This window comes from Canis lupus, chromosome 4 (assembly GCF_003254725.2).
Source record: "Canis lupus dingo isolate Sandy chromosome 4, ASM325472v2, whole genome shotgun sequence".
NCBI lineage: Eukaryota > Metazoa > Chordata > Mammalia > Carnivora > Canidae > Canis > Canis lupus.
In genome coordinates this window covers 87,131,741-87,148,149 of record NC_064246.1, presented here as the reverse complement: position 1 = coordinate 87,148,149, position 16,409 = coordinate 87,131,741, and the positions used below count along the sequence as shown (strand labels likewise).

The 16,409-nt window shown below is 50.8% G+C and overlaps 1 protein-coding gene across 5 annotated transcripts in view; it reads right to left on the bottom strand.

Annotated features, from left to right (window-relative positions):
• Positions 1-16,409, bottom strand: part of MYO10 (myosin X) — a 195,609-nt gene that overhangs the window by 105,056 nt on the left and 74,144 nt on the right. For all 5 annotated transcript variants that reach the window (XM_025436397.3, XM_049109422.1, XM_049109424.1 and 2 more), the window contains one exon: positions 11,854-12,012. In XM_025436397.3, coding sequence (XP_025292182.1) covers positions 11,854-12,012 — 159 coding nt within the window. The remainder of the gene's footprint in view (positions 1-11,853; positions 12,013-16,409) is intronic.

The window sequence follows — 16,409 nt, the reverse complement described above, 5'->3', positions numbered from 1 at the left end:
AGGAAGGAAAGGAAAGGAAAGGAAAGGAAAGGAAAGGAAAGGAAAGGAGGAAAGAAAGAGAGAGAGAGAAAGAAAAAGAAGAAAGAAAGAAAGAAAGAAAGAAAGAAAGAAGAAAGAAAGAAAGAAGAAGAAAGAAAGAAAGAAAGAAAGAAAGAAAGAAAGAAAGAAAGAAAGAAAGAAAGAAAGAAAGAAAGAAAATCCCTACAGTTTAAACCATATTAAATACACTAAGCAGATTAACAGGTCTTGTTTTTTTTTTAATTTTAAATATTTTATTTATTTGAGAGACACACAGAGAATGAGAGAGAGTGAGAGAGCAGAGCACGAGTGAGGGGCAGAGGGAGAAACAGACGCCCGAGGATCAGGGAGCCTGATGCGAGACCATCCCAGGACTGTGGGATCACGACCCAGGCCGAAGGCAGACGCCTAACCGACTAAACCACCCAGGTGCCCTATAACAGGTCTTGAATCTGTTCAAGGTTTTCCTTAAATCAATGTTCTCCAAGCACTTTATTTTCTTCGCTGTATTCCTACTGAGTGAAGAATGGCTTTTCAAACTTGACATTCTCTGGGGCCTATAAAAGAATATCACACAATAGCTAAAAGGCGTTAGCAACCCACGTGTCCACCAATGGAAGAATGGATAAGCAAACTGTAGTAAATGCACATACAGTGGCGTGTTGTTCAGCCTTAAAAAGGAAGGAAATTCTGACATACACAACGTGGCTGAGCCCTAAGGACATTATGCTAAGTGAAAGAAACCAGCCCCAAGGGACAACAGTGTATGATTCTGCTGAAATGATGGACCAACAGCAGTCAAAGTCATAGAAGAAAAGTGGAATGGCAGTTGCCGCGGGCTGGCATGAGTGGGGATGGGGCACTTGTTTTTAATTTTTTTTCTTCTGAAAGATTAATTTTTAGAGAGAGAGAGAGAAAGTGCACACGTAAATGAGAGGAGGGGCAGAAGCAGAGAATCCTCAAGCAGACTCCTGGCTGAACACAGAGCGGACACGGGGCTCGATCCCACGACCCATGAGCCAAAACCAAGACCAAGACGCTCAACTGAATGAGCCGTCCAGTCGCCCTGGGGAGTTGCTTAACAGGCACAGAGTTCTAGTTCTGAAGATTTAAGCATTCTAAAAGATCCACAACAGTGTGAATGTACACTACGCTACCAAAGTGTATGCTTTAAAATGGTTAGGATGACAAAAGTTTGTGTGTGTTTGATGACAAACATTTTAAAAGTTTAAAAGATTAATATTGTGGAACACTCAGGTGGCTCAGTGGTTGAGCATCGGCCTTCAGCCAAGTGAGTGATCCCTGGTTCCAGGATCGAATCCTGCATCGGGCTCCCCACAGGGAGCCTGCTTCTCCCTCTGCCTGTGTCTCTGCCTCTCTCTGAGTCTCTCAGGAATAAATAAAATATTTAAAAAATATATTGAGAATTTTGGTACTGATAGAATACATAAATCTCTTTTTTTGTAAGATCAAGGAAAGATCTGAAAACAAGCACAGAATTAAGGGTAAATAACAAGAAGCTTCATACTCCATTTTCAGACAATTTTAACCCAAATTGAGAAACAAAAATATCCTGGCAACAAATTACAGACTGTTTACTAAGGGAGAGGACAAAAGGCATTTAGACTTTCAGGGATGAAGTAATCTCATCAGAGCTCAAATATTAATAAGTACATAGGTTGTGGCTGATAGTGAATTCAATAGCTGGACTCCCACATACCAGCAAACGACTAGGCCTAATTTGAATCAAACTCAATCTGAAAAGAAGAAGAGGAAGAAAGAAGAAAAAAGAAGAAGGAAGAAGAAGGCGGAAGAAAGAAGAAAGAAGAAAGAAGAAGAAGAAGAAGAAATATATAAAAATGTGTGTCTGGCTGGCATGCATAGAGAAGCCAATCTTTTATTTCTTAAAGTTCTTTCATTATTCTTTTTTAAGATTTATTTATTTTAGAGAGAGAACACAAGGGGGAGAAGCAGAACACTGGAGAGAGAAGCAGACTCCACACACTGAAGCCAGAGCTCGACACAGGGCTGGATCTCCGGACCCTGACATCATGACCGAAGCCAACACCAAGAGTCAGATGCTTAACCCGACTGCACCAGCCAGGTGTCCTTATTTTTATTTTTTAAGATTACGGGCAATTTTGTGCCATTCAGAGTTAAAAATGCCTCTTGCATACCTTGAATTTAAGTGAAAACTTAAAAAAAATAATTTTTAAAAACGCCTGTCCAATCTAAGTACCTCCATTTAGTACCGGAGGTTAACCAGGCTCGTCCAACATGCATGCCCAAGTTTTACTACTTCACCTTCTCACTAACGGCCTCAGACATTTCTTAAAAGTCTTGTCACCAGATTTTATTTATTTATTTATTTTTAAAGATTTTATTTATTTATTCATGAGAGACAGAGAGAGGCAGAGACACAGGCAGAGGGAGAAGCAGGCTCCATGTAGGGAGCCTGACGTGGGACCCGATCCTGGGTCTCCAGGATCATGCCCTGGGGCCAAGGCAGCGCTAAACCGCTGAGCCACCTGGGCTGCCCTTGTCACCAGATTTTAAATGACAAGCCTACATGTTTCCAAAGCAACAATTTCATGGTTGTGGGACACGGAGGACAGCCCCACCCACGTAGACACGTCTTCACAGCCCTCATTTGCTCCAACACATCCTTGAGATGTGGGCAGGCCACAGGCCACGGCTGGGTCTCCTCTGACACAGGAAGGGACGGCTACATGCTGCCCCTGCAGTCGCAGAGCCCGGGTGTGAGATCAAGGGCAGGAACCGGGTCCCCGGCATGCCCTACTGCGGGTGTGTGGTGGCCGCCTCTGCTGCTTGCCCACGTACAGGACGGGAACCCCTGCAGACTGCGTCCAGCTCTCTACCCAGGCCCAATGCCTCCACACCTCGTGTGTAAGTCTTTCAACAAACCCCAGGGTCCATCTCCTTCCCGTCCGTCTCCTGCCCTGGCTTCACTCAGATTTCCCAACGTAGACTGGCATGTTCAATCCAAGCTCCTGCGTGACACACGAACTCCTGACCCTCCAACAGAGTCCCCCACCTTCGGGGTCCCCCCACCTGGGATATGAGAGAAGAGAGTCTGAGTGGCTCCCAAAAGGGGAGACAGTCGCCTGACTCCTAATGAATTCTCTCTACAGCTACAGAAGCTGTGCGGGCGGGGGCGCGAGGGCTTCGGTTACTGAGTTTTTGTTGTTCCTGCCCGTGTTCGTGCCAAGTGGCCCTTCTGAACCTCCACGAAACAGAAGCACAAGACAACGTGGCAACAAGAGCAGTAGTTCTTGGGATCCCCAGGTGGCTCAGCGGTTTAGTGCCTGCCTTCAGCCCAGGGTGTGATCCTGGAGACCCGGGATCGAGTCCCACATCAGGTTCCCTGGGGGAAGCCTGCTTCTCCCTCTGCCTGTGTCTCTACCTCTCTCTCTGTGTCTCTCATGAATAAATAATAAAATCTTAAAAAAAATAAAAAGAGCAGTAGTTCTTAAGAGCTTATTCAAAGGACGACAAATTAGGTGAAGTCTTAGAGGTCTATCAGCAATATAAATAATTACGGCCAAGGGCATCTTATCTTTCCCCCACTACTGTACACATCCCGCTCTGCATGGGTTATTTTATCACCAAAACAAAGGCTGCACGGATAAGAGAGCATTGGGTAAGTGAAGTTCAAATAGAAATAGAAATAAAAATGGTGACTGGCCAGTTAATCTACAACCAGGCTCTTCTTTGACCCTCTTAACTACCCGGTGAAACACAGATCACATGTGGTAAGAAATCCCAAGAGCTGTGAGACACATTTGTTACGTCTCACCATTTATCCCTCTATAAAAAGGTATGACTACGGCTCCAGAAATGGCCAGGACGATGCTATGCCTCTTCAGACTCCGGACACGTGAAGCTCTGAAACATAGGGTGGGACCAGGTACTGGTCTCCTCATACTGGATTCCAACTTCCACCAGGATAAATAGCTTGGTCATTTTCATGGCTTTTCAGAAATAGAAAGCACATAACAAATCTTCCTAGTCAGAAAAGTTCCACATAACTCACCAAAAAATACATTTCCTTGCCCATTTTAATAATCTGGAACAGCTGCAGTACATATTGCTTAAAAATGTTGGAAGAAACTCACTCGCTGCATTTCTTCAACCCAAAGTCTACCAATTCAAGATTTTCAAAAACAGGTAGAACTCAGAAAAAGAAAGGTGACCCAGTGGCCTCAGACGTACTCTGTTCCGAGACACCGAGGGATCCGTGCTACCATTAGGAAGACACTATTCAACCATGGGAACCAACAGTCTATACAACAAGGTTTGGTCATCGGAACCCAAGGGCTCCTCAGCCCAGAGCCACCTTCCCTGGAACATGACTTAACCCCCTCTGGGCCTAAGATTGTGATCAGTCATAAACACACGCCCTCTGTCCACCCACATGATTGCTACGTGCAAATACTACATAACCCAGAGCTGTGTATTGTTTTCGTTAGGGAAAATGAAAACCACAACTGCTTCTCCCCATGCGATCGTGAATACATCTCCCATCCACCATTCTCTACTTTCCTTCCGTCTTGATCACCTGAACTACCAACAGCAGTTATCTTTATCTTGAACGCAGCTTCAGTTTTAAATCACAGGTCCATACGCCCAATGGCCCACTGGACATCTCCACCTGGATGACCCTTAGCTCTGACTCACATGGACAAGGCTGAGCTCCCCAACACACCTGTTTCTTTTTACTTAGTGACACCTTTTAAAAAAGTTGTTATCTATTTACTGAGAGGGAGAGTGCAAGCAAGCACACACACGTGAGTCAGGGGAAGGGAAGAGGGAGAGAGAATCTCAAGCCAACTGCACGTTGAGCGTGAAGCCTGACACGGGGCTCCATCTCACAACCCTGAAGTTGTGACCTGAGCCAAAGTCAAGAATCAGACACTTAACCAACCGAGCCATCCAGGCTCCCTTCACTTAGCGGCATCTTGATAAATGCACCATGGTCAACCCAAAGGGTTAATCCAGAAATCTGGGAGTCATCCTATAGAAATTCAGCCTACTTGCCCCCACAAACCCTACAATCTTCCTCTCAGTGTCCTCCATACTCAAACTCCCCCCATCTGGTTTGGAACCCCATCATTTCCCATTCTGCTCGTTGGTCCTAGACTGGATGTCTGCTGAACTCATCCGTCACCCTGCAGCCAGAGCGAGTTTTCCGGGAACTCAGGTGCAAGCTGTCGCACGCAGCCTTCACAAATATATTCGAACTTGTTCACTTGTACACAGAGCCCTTCCTCACCTGCTCTTGACCACCTTGCCAGATGACTGCATGCGACATTTCAGCATCTGGAATGTCCTACAGCTGGACGAATGTGCCGTACTAGTTCATGTCTTTAAATACGCTGATCTTCTGCTAGAAATAGGCCAGCCTCCCTCGTGGCCAAAGTCCCCTATGAATACTTCAAAACTCAGCAGGACTCGTGCTTCTGCTGGTAATCGTGGTCTGACCTCTTCCTTTTTTTCCTCCTTTGGATGCCCATTCATTATGTTCCAAGTACTTTTATCACATTCAGTGTCACCCTGGGCAGTTGTCAACGGTTGGCCTGTGTGTCTTCACCAGTGAACTATGAGGTCTTGGAGGCGCAAAGTCTTTCATTTATCCAATCTTCCAAGAAATAACTACTCTGAACAAGAGTAATTTTGCAGCCTTAGAGCTTAGCGCCCAGCCTGGCACACAGGTGGGGCTGTATCAACGTAGATATACTGGGAGCACATGATTTGACCACAAATCTACCAGATAAATTCACATTTCCACTGTGTTCTAGTGCTCTGTGTCCAGTACCTTCTATATAAGAGAAACTGCTGTTGTTATCCAATTTAAAAATTTAAAACATTTTTGAACAATGAACAAGACTGTTAAGCATTCAAGTTTGATGAAAACTAGATTACAACAGGTAAGTCAAGTTGTTGCTGAAGACAAGCTCTTAAACTTACAAGTGACGTTTCCATTTAATTTGAGTAAACTTCTGTCTAAAATTTCCTCCTTGTTGAAAGGAATCTGACCCAAAAAAAGACCCAAAAGAGACAGGAATGGAAGAAAAAAATCATAAAAATAACGTCCCTAATTGCCACCATCATGTGCTGATGTGGAAGTGGCCACTCAAGAGTATGAATGTTTGGTGAAGTTTAAAAATACATATAGTCAGACAGATGGTTACAATCATCTTTTGGCAACACCAGTCTTGATTTCATGTGAAAAAAAGGCCCCGACAAACCACACAGCCTTCAGCTGTTCCCCACACGAGGCGCACGCGGAGGCTGCTAACCGCCGGCGCCCGGGCCATCCCGGCATCCGAGAGGCACGCGGCTACCTGACATGGGCTTCCGAAGGGGCCGGAAAGGAATCCAGAGACAGTCTACTCTGGGAAAACTCCCCTCAGAGTTAGATTTGCACGTGGGAGCAGTCACGGCCATCTAGGCCAGGCCTCCCCGGCTGGCGGCCCAGGACCCGCGGGTGAACGCGGCTCACCTGTCTGCTCCGCGAGCAGGTCTCTTGCTGGCTGCTGGCAACACATCACTCCGCAGGAAGGAGGAGGCTTCCCAGGTCACTCGGGAACATCGTCCCGCACGCTTACAGACTCAGGGTGCAAGGCCACCCAGCCCAGGGAGGAGGTTTTTGAAACAACCTAAAAATACACTAGCTGCGGGGAAGCCCTGGGTGGCTCAGTGCTTTGGCGTCTGCCTTCGGCCCAGGGCCTAATCCTGGAGACCCGGGATCGAGCCCCACGTTGGCTCCCTGCATGGAGCCTGCTGCTCCCTCTGCCTGTGTCTCTGCCTCTCTCTGCGTCTCTCATGAATAAATAAATAAAATCTTAAAAAAAAAAATACGCTAGCTGTGAAGAATTGTGGGCGCTGATATCAGCGTGTGTCTTTAGTCGGGCCGCTTCTCCAAGTGGGTCGTTAGCTGCTCATCTCCACACTGTTCGGCAGGACCAGCAAAAGAGCCAGGGTCCCGGCGCAGCAGAGCGCGGCCTCCCTGGGACCCAACCCTACAGCCACAGCGCGGCCTCCCTGGGACCTGACCCCACGGCCAGAGTACGGCCTCCCTGGGACCCGACCCCACAGCCAGAGCACGGCCTCCCGGGGTCCAGTCCACAGCCCTCCACGCACCTGCCTCAGTGCGTGACAGCCCAGGACGGAGACCCTGCGTGTCCCCCAGAGGAGGACGACACCCTGCCACAGCATGGGCTGCGGGGCGGACACGGGGCCTGCGCTCTCCACAGTGGAAGCCCCGCTTTCCTGTCCCCACTGTGTGCACGTGCAGGGCCCCCAATAACGTGGAACCCCCCAGGCTCTGAGGGTACAGCAAGATGGGCATCCCGAAGCAGCTCCGGCCCCAGCATCCCCTCCCAGAGGAGCTGCCTGGACCGTGGCCCGGGTCCTCACGGCCATTAGGGCTTCCCGAGACTGGTGGCCACCAGAGCTGCCCGCCCTCCCCCAGCATCCTCCCCCTTTCCTCCCGACCCCTGTGCCCAGGCTAGACCCCATGCGCTCTGCGCCACTTGCCCTCTGCGGTCCATGCACTCCACCCCTACCAACATCTAAGTTCTACCTCTGGGAAATCCTCTCCCCAAAACCCTTAACAAAGGTGCTGTGCTCTTTCCCGCCCAGCCCGGTGCCGCTGCGAACCCAGTCTGGCCTCGGGGTGCGGGGTGCGGGCATGTGTCCAGCCAGTTGGCCTCTCAGCTCGCCACCGCTGACAGTTCAGCCCAGGTCCCGCTCTGCTGCGTGGTCCCGGGCACCCCTGGCCCCACCCGCTGGACACGTCAGCATCCCCAGCCTGGGCCCTGCAACCAGGAGTGTCCCCGGGCGGTGCCGACCGTCCCCTGGCACAGTCCCCCGGTGGAGGACCGCTGCCTTAGGCTGTCCTGACCACAGCCGGCCGCCCTGTCGGAGGGCTCAACCCTAACACACACCACAATCCACGAGCAAAGGAACTCCCTCAACCCAGGGAGACCATCACCCCGAGTCCGCTCCCATCGCTCCATCTTCACGTGCAGTGTCCACCAGCCTCTCCGAGCCAGCTCGTACACTCCTCTGAAGTGTCATTGCTGCCCCTCCCGTCACCGCCGTACCCACCCCACCCCCCACATAGGGCTTCCCACGGCAGCGCAGGCCTCGTCCACCCGCAGGTTACCTCGCCCTCTGTCTCCCCTTGTCGTCCCACAAACACGTGCCGGGCTCCTTCCCTGAGTCTCTAGGAACCTAACGGGGGTGGGTACTTGTCCTCCTGGTCCCATGACGGGTAGGAGGAGAGGGGATCGCTGGGCCCTCATCAGACCCTCTCCCAGGGAGAGGCAACCAGGGAGCGGCCTCTGTGGCGGGAAGCCCAGAGAAAGGGGGCTCCGGGTGGGGTCTGGGGTGAGGCCCAGGCTGGGGGCTGTGGTGCGACTGGGGGAGTCGCCAAAGAGGGAAAGACAGGTGGGGCCTCAGGCGCCAGGAACCTGAAATCCCAGGAAAGGACCCCAGCATCAGGGGGTGAGGCTGTGGCTCGAGCGGAGCTGCTCTCACCAGGGTCCGATCCCAGAAGGACCTGCAGCGGGGCCGGGGCCACGCAGGCCCTCACTCGGACAGAGAAGGCCGCCCAGTTCTGCCCTCGAGGACTCAGGACAAGTGTCCGGCGGAGCTTCCTACAGACCTGGGTGCAGACGAGGAGGACGCGGGGAGAGCTGCAAAGGTCCCAGAAGCCTTCGCCCGCCACCTGCTTCGAGAACAGCCCAGTCAGGGACGCCCCGTCCCTCTTAGAAAACAAACCTTAAAAAACCGACAGGCTCCTGACGCCGAGCCCAGGAGCGGGCGAGTGGAGAAACCTGCTCAACTCGGACCGGTCTCCTCGGAGCGCTTTAGCGCTTCCTGGCTGTGTCCCCCGTTCACGGCTGGGGATGGCGGGGGACGGCTCGTGGGGTCCGGGAAGGCCGGTCCCCAAGGGGAAGAGCGCCAGGGCCCTCACACAGGCCAGCAGGCCTTCTGCCGGGCCGGGCCTTCTCACAGCAACCTGTTTCCCGCCCACAAACCCAATGCTGCGAGACCCGGGGCGTCGGGGGAGACCCGCGGGGGCCGCCTCAGGGGCGGGGGGCGGACAGGGCGCCCCCGGACCCCCGTGGCCAGTCCGCAGACGCCGAGACCGGGCCGCCGGGAGCTCTGGGGATGTGACCGCGGCCGGAGGTGCCGGATGCACCCGTACCCCGCCCGGCGGGCCCCATCCGACCGCGGGGGGATGTCCTGGCGGCAGAGGGGACGACGGGGCGGGAGGAGAGACCCACGGCGAGAGCCCCGGTCCCCGCTGCTGGCTCTGAGGGCCGAAGGTGGGGACCTGCCAACAGCCGGTGGCCCGCCCGCCAGACGACGGGACCTCCGGCCTCCGAGGGCGCGGGTGGGCCCCCGCCCCCAGACGGTGCTTCCACGGAGCCGGGGGGCAGCGGGCCTCTTAAGCTGCTACGGTCACAGCCCGCGGCGATGACCGGTGCCCGCGGCGGAAACCGGACCCGGCACCTTCCGAGCAAGCGGCGTCGTGTCCCCCTTCACAGATCTGGGCAGGCGGGCTCGGAGCGGGAGGGCAGCGCGGCCGCGGCTCTGCCCACAGCGGGGCCTCTGTCCGCAGGGGCCGCGCCCGACGCGGGGACGGACGACCAAGGGGCGGCCGCGGGACACCTCGCCCACGCCTCAGAGGGGCGAAGGGCCTCGTACTGAGCCGACCTGCAACCGGAGGTGCAGGATCCTATGTTCTTCCCTCAAAGGGGAGGAAAAAGACCTTCATTCCAGGGGAAGAAACAAGACGGTATTCACAGGCTCTACTGGGCAGCTTAGCTCTCAGGTTTAACGTCATCACAAAAGGAGGGAGAGAAAAACTTTTTTTTTTTTTAAAGATTTTATCTATTTATTCATGAGAGACACAGAGAGAGAGGCAGAGACCCAGGCAGAGGGAGAAGCAGGCTCCCTGCAGGGAGCCCGACGTGGGACTCGATCCCGGGACCTCGGGATCACGCCCTGGGCCCAAGGCATATGCTCAACCGCTGGGCCACCCAGGTGCTCCGGGAGAGAACTTTTACTTTTATTTTTTTGAAAAAAAACTTTTAAAAGGCTGTGCTTGGGTCATTTTTTCCCTTTAATGGACTGACATTTCCCTGACTAATAAATGTAGAGTAAGAACTTGCACCTAAAGAGGGAAGAGGGCGAGTCCTGAAATCCTCACCAACAAGACACCTACCGATGAAGAAATTTTAAACCCAGCTTCACATTTTATCATCAACTAGAACGGTATTTCTGATATGCACGGGCTTTGTTTTACAGACATTTCTTACACAGCCGCCAGGGGCCCTGGGAATGTCCTTGGCTCAAGAAAGACAAAATAAGTCCTTGGCAAACTGAGCGAGGAAACTGCTATGTAAACCAAGGCAGCGTCGAACAACACCGCACACACAGGTACAGTAACTGGGACCCGCTGCTGGCCCCCCCGCGGGAAGCAGGGAGTTCCCGGGTCACCCTGGTGTTTCTGACAGGGGAAGACAGCAGAGCTTTGCCAGTACACGCACAACCCACAAGAGACGGCCGCTTCTTCCTAAATACATACAGAGGCTGCCTCCCCTGAAGAACATATGGGAAATCCTGTAATCTAAAGACCCTGTAAGGAAGCTCAGCCGGCAGAGGACTGGAATCCCTCTGCGTTTCTCTCCATAGGGCTGCTTGAGAACATGTGGCGAGCATTAGGTCAAGCTGGCAAAAATGACACTTTCACAGTGTAAAAAGCAGAGGAAAATTAAGCAGTAAACCCACAAACAACTGATTTCTCATTGCCCAGCTCTCCTCTTCCGGTCTAAGGTCAATATACTGGAGACACAAGAATACCAAGCAGGCCTTGAGTTTCCATGAGCATCTACTAGCTTGCCATGAAGGCGGACATGACCCATCAGGATCACCAGTGCATTGGCAAAATTCAGCATAACTGCTGAAGGACAAAAATTACTGAAAGATCAAGAGTTTTCACAATATCAAAATTTTGGTTTTTTTTTTAAAACCTATATGTTTGAACCTGACAAGAAAAAAATATAGGTAAGCAGTTCACCCCTTTACTATGAGGACTTGGAAGCAGGCAGATGAAAGAGATAAAATCCGCCGGGCAATCTTGACAGATAAATTCAAGTATGTACTTTAGTGCCAAAAAGTAATGACATATTATAGAAATGATTTTTTAATGATTTCTAAATATTACATGTATAATACAGATATAGTCACATTTCACAAAAGTTGAAACATGTGCATGCCTGCTTTTTTTTATGGACATGTCTCCCTTCAAAACAGCAACCCTGCAAGTAAGAAAGATGGGTTCCCTGAATCCAAATATTCCCCTGGAGGGGCTCCAGGGCCAGAAAAAAAAAAAATGTGAGAAATCCATAAAAGGAGAAACATCAAGAAAAGGAGAGAAAAGTTGGAGCTTGAGGTGCTATTATTTGCAAATCCACATTTTCCACCTGGCCCTTAGCTGAGAAAGACAAGCACTCTGGTGACTTCTTCGTAAAAGAGAACCCTTCCAAGACAGAATGCACTCACAGGGGGTCAAATCACCCTTCCACGCATAAAGCAATTCCTTCTAATAAAATCAGGGCAACACACACAAGAACACGATTCACTGGACCTGGACCACGTTTCTAATTGGGCTGAACACCTGAAAACACAGTTTTACTTAGATTAAGTGGACGGTCTCAAAGGGCAGGAAACACTCGTTGAAAACAAAACTTCACAATCACACGAGGGATTTTTAGAGAGAATCAAAGCAGAACTTACGTATATTTGATCCCTCTTGTATCGCTGGTGTAAGTTATGCATGATGGAGCCCCCGTGGAGTTCCGTCAAAGTGGCCATGTCATCTACGCCCTCCTCAGTCGTGGGGTGCATAGCGGTCACCTTCTGCTGCGTAATCGTGCTCTGCTTGTAAGTGAATACCTGGCGGGCAGAAGGAATCCCACTGTTTAGTGGTCAGCAACGAACAGTGTCCCCGGACATTTCCCCACTTTGAAGTACAATCTCAGTACAGTTTCCGCGACAAGACCCTGAGTTGGCCAAGAGAAAGCGCACCGCAGACAACCTCTGCATTCTCTGTGCCACCATCTACTTCTAAAGGAAGCTATCATAGGACAAGCGCTAATAGACGTTCCTAAACGACAGCAGTTCCCGCAGCAGCCACCCCTTGGGAATCGCACAAATCATAAACTCACGCTTCACTGCTCTGCATGTTTCTCCAAGCGCTATCAATCTGTAACGGTGGAGAACCCGCCTAACCAAAGTTTTTTGAAAGTACTTTGGCTTCACTGTGTAACATCTCACATGGGATCACACGATATATTTCAAGACTTCATGATAACCGCTCTTCAATGCAAGTGTCACATAAATTCACCACGCAGTCGGATTTGTTCAAACACGTATTTGCTTAGAGGCTGGAACACATCATCACAGGAATATTTTAAAAATGTCCTTAAATCCCTTCTTGGACTTAAAATCGGTTGGTGTCCTTGACAGCTGTCTTCCTTAAAATTCCGAGCATCACGGATGCGTGCTGCACACGTGCGGTGGCACGCACAAGCCAGAGCTCGGATGGGAGAAGACTGAGCCCTGAATTCACACGCATTTCCATAATCTACTCCACGCTTCTCGACCACCGCTGACTTGGTGTAGGATTAACCGTATTAAGTCAGCTCCACCTATTGATCAAAAGTTGGCCAGCTTCACCTACAAACACGTGTACGTAACAATCATCTGGCGGCGTCTACTCCACAGTTATTCATTTTATACTTTTGTGACATTCATCCCTAAAAAACACGAAGGTAGAAAAAGCAGGGGCCTAAACGACGTGAAAGATGTACCGCGTTCGCATGCGCACACACTTCACTCGCGCCGCAGACGCAGAATGACTTTGGGAGACTATCTGCAGGACTTCCTGACTGGGGAATTCTATTTTTACACGTTGACCGGTTGCCTACGTGGCAACAAATAGCATGTTATTGCAGACGAGAATGACCCACTAAGAAAAGCAAAAGTACCAATCCAATGGTTTTCAGAAGCCATGAGAAATGGCATGTTTTATGTTTCTAGAGGAAAAAAATAAGACTTCAGCCGTGGCATCTCTGCCACAGTAACCACAAGAGTTGGTAGAAACCAGTCCTGAGAAACTGCTCCAGGCGAGGGCGGACACCTGACCATGTCCTGTCAAGGCCGGCCGCTGTCCCCAGCTGCATCCTGGGGCCCAGACCTCCCGCAGGACACGCGCCGGCCGCAGTGGCCCACCTCCTGCCAGCCAGCCCCGCCACGTAGGCACCCGGAGGGCAGGACAGGCCGGGGCGCTGCCCAGGGAGTGCACGGAGGGGCAGGCCATGGCCAAGGACCAGTATTCAAGAAAACAACCCTCGGGAACATTCAAGAGTGTGGACGCACGTTTAGGACACTGACCCTCCACTCTAACTCAGACCCCATGGAAGAAAATTAAAGGGAGGGATTCAGACCAAGGCTCGGAGTTGTCCTGGGGCATCTGGAAAGGCCCAGAAGGGAACAGCTAAAATTCTCTACTCTTCCCCAGCTTGCTACATGCCAACAATGCTAATCCAGGCAGGTTTTCTTTTCTTTATTTTTTTAAGACTTTATTTATTTGAGAGAGTGCGCGTGCGAGTGCACATGAGTGGGGTGACAGGCAGAGCGACAAGCAGACTCCCCGCTGAGCAGAGGGCCCAACGTGGCGGTCGATCCGGGGACCCCAAGACCCTGACCCGAACCCAAGGCAGACGCCCAACCGACTGAGCTACCCGGGCGCCCCAAGCAGGCTTCCTGGAAACACCAACAACTGGGCTGGTACTTGGGTCTCACACCTGCAGGGGCTGTGAGGGTGGCCAGCCGAGCAGTGCAGAGAATCCCGTGCCGCCTCTCTGCTCCTGGCACACTCGGGAGGCTCGTCATCTCCCCGCGCTTGCTCAGAGCTCCCGCCAACCCCGGGGCAGAATGGTTGCTCCGATTCCCAGGGAAAGCTTCTTGCAGGAAAGAGGAGGGCAGCAAAGCCAGCACCCTGTCTCCTGCCCAAGCCCTCCCAAGACTCGTCATCAGCAAGTCCTTCCCCACGTGGAAACAACTCCTCCTGCTAACTGTCTCTGAGTATATGGAGAATTCCAAATTTGAGGATAGAAAGAATTCAGATTCTGCAGACGGTCTTCTGTATTCATCCTGAATGTGCCTTTTGGAAATGATCATAGATAGTCCACAACGACAACACTTAGACATTAAGAGATTATTTATGTACACCCCTACCTATAACATACACAAGGAAATATCGATGTTGTATATAAACGTGTGTCTTTTTTAAAGCCCTGGGAATAGCAAGACCACATGTGGACTCAAGTCCAGAGCGGGGCACAAGGGCACTGGAGGAAACGGCTACACACCACACAGCTCCCCACCTTCGCACACCTGGCCTCAGGTCTGCAGGGGCACATGGTGTGCCAAACGTGGGCACGTGCCCATCCTAGGGGGGGGAAACCCAGAGAACTGGAACCCATCCTTCCCATACCCTCAAGGACTCAGAACCATGACGGAAGATAAGGGTCACGTAAACAAGAGACTGTGAACAGAAACAATAAAAACACGATGCCAAGACGGAGGCCAGCAGCTGCTCAAAACACTAATTATCTCCAGAGAAGGAGAAGAGTAGAGAGAATGTGTTGGCGAAGGCAAGGCCGGGGTGACCAGCCCTTCAGAGCCGGGCTGACACGGGTGAGGATCTTCCGAATGGTACGTGGCACACGGCAGGTGCTAAGGAAGGAAGGGTCTCATAAATTAAGGAAACCCATTCATTCAACCAAGTATTTACTGGCGTGGCCTGCGCACTGGGAATAGAGCTTACATTCCAACGAGGGGAAGGAAACAAAACCAAATACACAAGTAAACACCGATCACAGATGGTGATGAATGTTTGTGAACATAAATGTGGGTAAACGGACTAAGTGCCGAGAGACGTTACTTTCTAGGAGGAATGAGGCCAGCCTCGCCGTCAGGGTAACAACGCAGTAGAGACCCTACGGAGGAAGGCGTGGATCCAGCCCCCTGCAGCAGCGTGTTGATGCGGGCTGGCTGAATGAGCACCTGATTTAATTTAGAAAGATTTCAAAGGATTAATGAGACCCACGGTCTTATTCAAGAATTTTTCAGGCGAGTCCCTTGAAGCGTCAAAAGTCATTGGTATGTAAAAAAAAAAAGTCATTGGTATGTGCAACAATTAACAGGGTATTACTTACAGGAGATTATTCCCAAATAGCAGGAAAACGCTAGGTTTAAAGAACGGAATTCTTTTTACAGGAATTTTTTTGGGGGGAGCAGCAGCCAAAATACAGTAACAAAACGTATTCCGTAAAAACCCAACTCAGAGTACGTGGAGTTCCCTGAACGGAGCATGTACTAGGAGAAAGGCGGTAAGGTTGAGAAGTGGGGGAAAATATGGAAGATTAATAGACAGGAAATCAATTTAGAGAAAATGCAGCCTCAGAACAAATAGCTCCTGTTACAGAAATACACGCCACCGGTCACAAGACCAGACCGGATTAGGCACGGGAGCAGAACCAAGGAAACCAAGAGTGTCGGAAAAACTACTCGGAAGGCTTGTCTAACGCTGGGTTCACTTCTGCAGGAAAAATCTAAAGGAAAGGAGCCAATTAATTAGATTAAAAAAAAATAGCTGAGCCACTGTCAACCCACTTTTACTTTTAAGCTTAGGACAGCACCTACACTGCAAGGACGCTCCCACCACGTGGGGGCAAGAGGCTCTGTGACACAGGGTTCTATAATCTATACACATGATTTCTCTTATTACAAGTCATTGGAAGCCCCAGTCATAATATTTGACTTTTCCAATTAAAGAGAAAAGAAAAAGAAAGGAACCCTGGCACGTCCTCCCTTGATGGACGGATGCGATGGAGGGTATCCTCGGTCTGGGCCACCTCCTCTCACTGTATCCTAGAATTCCTGCGAGAGTAGTTCTCAACTCAGCACCTGCCTCCTCCGCCCCCGGGACACGTGGCAACGTCTGTAAACATTTCTGGTCGTCAGAACCGGGGGAAGGAGACAGGTGCTACTGGCATCAGGTCACCAAAGGCCAGAAATGCGGCAAAACAGCACTGAATCGTTCAGTTTAAATGTCAAGAGTGTCATGTTGAGATGCCGTGGTCTAGAAAGGCCAACCAACCAGAGGTCTGCGTCGACACTAGGGGAAGAAATGATGTGGACAAGCTGAGGTCTATAAACAGGACCTTTCATGAAGTATAAAAATATTTTAGAAACAAAGAAATAAAAACATAGAAGAGAGGTTA